Here is a 4,046-nt window from a genome sequence, read left to right as displayed (position 1 = left end):
ACAGAGTTCTCAGGTACACCTGATCAGGTCCTGGGGAGTTATGCACCTTTAACCATTTCAAAGCATCCAGCACTTCCTCCTCTGTAATCTTGACATTTTGCAAGATGTCACCATCTATTTACCTACAGTCTGTATCTTCCATATCCTTTTCCACAGTAAATACTGATGCAAAATACTCATTTTGTATCGCCCCCATTTTCTGTGGTTCCACACAAAGGCCGCCTTGTTGATCTTTGAGAGGCCCTATTCTCTCCTGAGTTACCCTTTTGTCCTTAATGTATTTGTAAAAACCCTTTGGATTCTCCTTAATTCTATTTGCCAAAGCTATCTCATGTCCCCGTTTTGCCCTCCTGATTTCCCTCTTAAGTATACTCCTACTTTCTTTGTACTCTAAGGATTCACTCGATCTATCCTGTCTATACCTGACATATGCTTGTTTGAATATTGAAGACAAAGGCAAATATATTCTTAATAAAAACCAAAAGAACTGAAGATGCTGTAGATCAGAAACAAAAACAGAAGTTGCTGTAAAAGCTCAGCGGGTCTGGCAACATCTGTGAAGAAAAATCTGAATTAATGTTTCGGGTCCAGCGACTATCTGAGGACGTGTCACCGGCCCTGAAACATTAACTTTGATATCTCTGCACAGGTGCTGCCAGACCTGCTGAGCTTTTCCAGCAAATATATTCTTGTTAAGCAAAGGGGTAAAAGGTTATCATGGTTAGACTAGAATGTGGATTTGAGGTTATAATCAGATCATCCATGATCTTATTGAATGGGACAGCAGGTACGAGGAGCTGAGTGGTTGAATACTACTCCCAATTCAAACGTTTATAAGCTCTTTACTGTGTACATATTGATATCCCAGACGTCAATATATCTATTGCTGATAGCCTGCAGTGTAGGATTGTTGATGTCCTAAGATCTGGGGTATAGTGCTTCATATTGTGGGATCACTGATTGTCTAGGATCTTGTATGTCAGATACCTGTGCAGCAGAGTGTCAGTAACCACAATAAGAGTGAAGGTATTCTGTGTTTTTGGTATGTGTAGTATAATAAGAATGGATATGACAATGATGCTTTTCATCATGTCATGGGACCATCAGTGATCATGTGCAACAGGCTATGAAGAAAAAGAAAGGATGGAATAATCTGTACTCAGTAGAGACATACTCAGAGAACAGGATTAGGTAATAATGGTGTAAATAAGAGTTTGCCAGAGTCAGGCAGCATGTCATGTATATGTAAAGGAAACACTTGCAGTTCTCAAACTACCAGAAGGGACAAGGATTACCAGCTCTCCAATGTGCAGGATAGAACCCCAAGACACAAGTGTCATGATAACAGAAATCACTTCAATACTTACTGTCCTAACAACCAACATAGAACATAAACCAGTACCGCACAGTAAAGGCCCTTTGGCCCTCAATGTTGTGCCAGCTTTTTATCCTTCTCTGAGATCAGACTAACCTCCATACTCTTCATTGTGCTATCTTCCATGTCCTTTTCCAAGAGCCACTTAAATGTCCTCTAATGTCTCTGACTCTGCTACCACTGCTGGCAGTGCATTCCACGCACCCACCACTCTGAGTAAAGAACCTACCTCTGACATCTCCCCTAAACCTTTCTCGAATCACTTTAAAATTATGCTCACTCATAATAGACATTTCCACCCTGTGAAAAAAGTCTCTGGCTATCCACTCTATCTATGCCTCTCATCATCTTGTACACCTCTACCAAGTCATCTCTCATTCTTCTTCACTCCAATGATAAAAGCCTTAGCTCCCTCAATCTTTTTTCACAAGACATGCCCTCCAGTCCAGACAGCACCCTGGCAAATCTCCTCTGCCTCCTCTCTAAAGCATCCACATCTTTCCTATAATGAGGCGACCAGAACTGAACACAATTTTCCAAGTGTGGTCTAACCACAGCTTTACAGAGCTGCAGCATAACCTAGTGGCTCTTAAACTCAATCCCCCCTGCTAATGAAAACCAAAACACCATATGCCTTCTTATCCACCTTATTAACTTGGATGGCAACTTTGAGGGACCTGGGGACAAGGACCCCAAGATCCCTCTGTTCCTCCACACTGCCAGGAATCCTGCCTTTAACCCTGAAATCTGCATTCAAATTTGACCTTCCAAAGTGAATGACTTCATACTTTTCCAGGTTGAACTCCATCTGCCACTTCTCAGCCCAGCTGAACTCCATCTGCCACTTCTCAGCCTGTCAATGTCCCATTGCAATCTACAACAGCCCTCCACCAACCTTCGTGCCATCGGCAAACTTGCTAACCCAACCTTCCACTTCCTTATCCAACATGTTGACTAAAGACAATGATTTTTAATGATCTTCCATAATATCACTTCAATATCCTGTCTGTCACGCAAGTTAAATTCCTGAGGCCAAAATATTACACTTTGCCAAGCAAAAGGTTTTGGGAAGAAAGTGTTTCTCATATTTCACATCTATAATTCTGAAGTATTAAAGAGTATTCATGCCAAGGGCTTCCAAAGTGATTTAAAGCCACAAGATTTCCACAGGCTAAATAAACCAAAATAGTTCTAAATACATGGAGAAATCAGTGTGGCAGTTTATAATCACCAGTTCAGACAGAATAATGGAAGCTATCTCTTGGTGTCACAGCCAGAAGGATGAGACATCCATCAGTTGGGTTCAGTTGGGTCTCTTACCTTCTGATCTTCATAAGCATCTTTCAGACGCATGTAGTTAGTGAGAGCCCTTGTGGCTATGGGGAGCTTGCCGATGGTTTTTAGGTCTATTGGCCTCTTGTGGGCTGAAATGATGAGTGTGTTCATCCACCAGTACGTTGCTTTTGATAGCAAATTGACAAATGGCTGCAGGAATCTCACACCCAGGTCTTGCAAATCTTCAGGCGGTTTAACTTTTTTGGGGTTTGCAAAGAACACATATTTCTGGCAAGAGTGAAAAGGAAGCTGTTTAAACGAGTGTCTTGTTGGTTTTAGAATGAAACAATTCTATGGAATATAGAGTTATTCAGCATAGAGACAGGCCATTTGGCCCAACAGGTCTCACCTGTAGTTTATGCTCCACACAACAAGCATCCCACCCCTCTACATCTAAACCTATTCGGATATCCTTTTTCCTTGTTCCCTTATGTTTTAGTAAAGTTTCAATTGAAATACATCTGTACCCCTTTGGATACAGCCTGTGACAACTTTGGGAGAAATTGGCTACACATTGGGATTGTGAAAAATAGTAACTAGATGTCACTAGATCTGTCAAATTTCTTTGGAACTATCAAAGCTGTCAGGGGATTTAGCTCTGCTGGGCTTTAAATTGTTAAACAATGTGGAGTTCAAAAACAAATCAGTTCTTGCTACTTTATCCATCTGTGTAAGCTTGAGATTCTAGGATTTGAGCTGTGTGACTTACTTTACAATCTAACCTTATCATAGCAGGGTAGCTGTTCATGGAACAGTTTGACTGACAGTTCCAATTTGCTTTACATTTACAGTCATAGAGTCATAGAGATGTACATCATGGAAATAGACCCTTCGGTCCAACTCGTCCATGCCAATCAGATACCCTTACCCAATCTAGTCTTATTTGCCAGCACTTGGCCCATATCCCCTAAACCCTTCCTGTTCATATACCCATCCAGATGCCTTTTAAATATTGCAGTCGTACCAGCCTCTATCACATCCTCTGGCAGCTCATTCCATACACACACTACCCTCTGGTGAAAATGTTGCCCCTTAGGTCCCTTTTATATCTTTCCCCTCTCACCCTAAACCTATGCCCTCTAGTTCTGGACTCCCCGACCCCAGGGAAAAGACTTTGTCTATTTATCTTATCCATGCCCCTCATGATTTTATAAAATTCTATGAGGTCACCCCTCAACCTCTGACGATCCAGGGAAAACAACCCCAGCCTGTTCAGCCTCTCCCTGTAGCTCAAATCCTCCAACCCTGGCAACACCTTTGCAAATCTTTTCTGAACCCTTTCAAGTTTCACAACATCTTTCCAATAGGAAGGAGACCAGAATTGCATGCAATATTC

General features: G+C 41.8%; 1 protein-coding gene across 5 annotated transcripts in view; it reads right to left on the bottom strand.

Moving 5' to 3' along the window:
• Nucleotides 1–4,046, bottom strand: part of LOC122561588 (ATP-binding cassette sub-family C member 9-like) — a 196,034-nt gene that overhangs the window by 138,403 nt on the left and 53,585 nt on the right. For all 5 annotated transcript variants that reach the window (XM_043713432.1, XM_043713427.1, XM_043713430.1 and 2 more), the window contains exon 5: nucleotides 2,696–2,938. In XM_043713432.1, the coding sequence (XP_043569367.1) occupies nucleotides 2,696–2,938 (243 nt within the window). The remainder of the gene's footprint in view (nucleotides 1–2,695; nucleotides 2,939–4,046) is intronic.

The sequence above is a fragment of the Chiloscyllium plagiosum genome, chromosome 23 (assembly GCF_004010195.1).
Source record: "Chiloscyllium plagiosum isolate BGI_BamShark_2017 chromosome 23, ASM401019v2, whole genome shotgun sequence".
Taxonomy (NCBI): Eukaryota; Metazoa; Chordata; class Chondrichthyes; order Orectolobiformes; family Hemiscylliidae; genus Chiloscyllium; species Chiloscyllium plagiosum.
The sequence above is the reverse complement of the archived record's forward strand: the minus strand, read 5'-3'. Positions and strand labels throughout refer to the sequence as shown.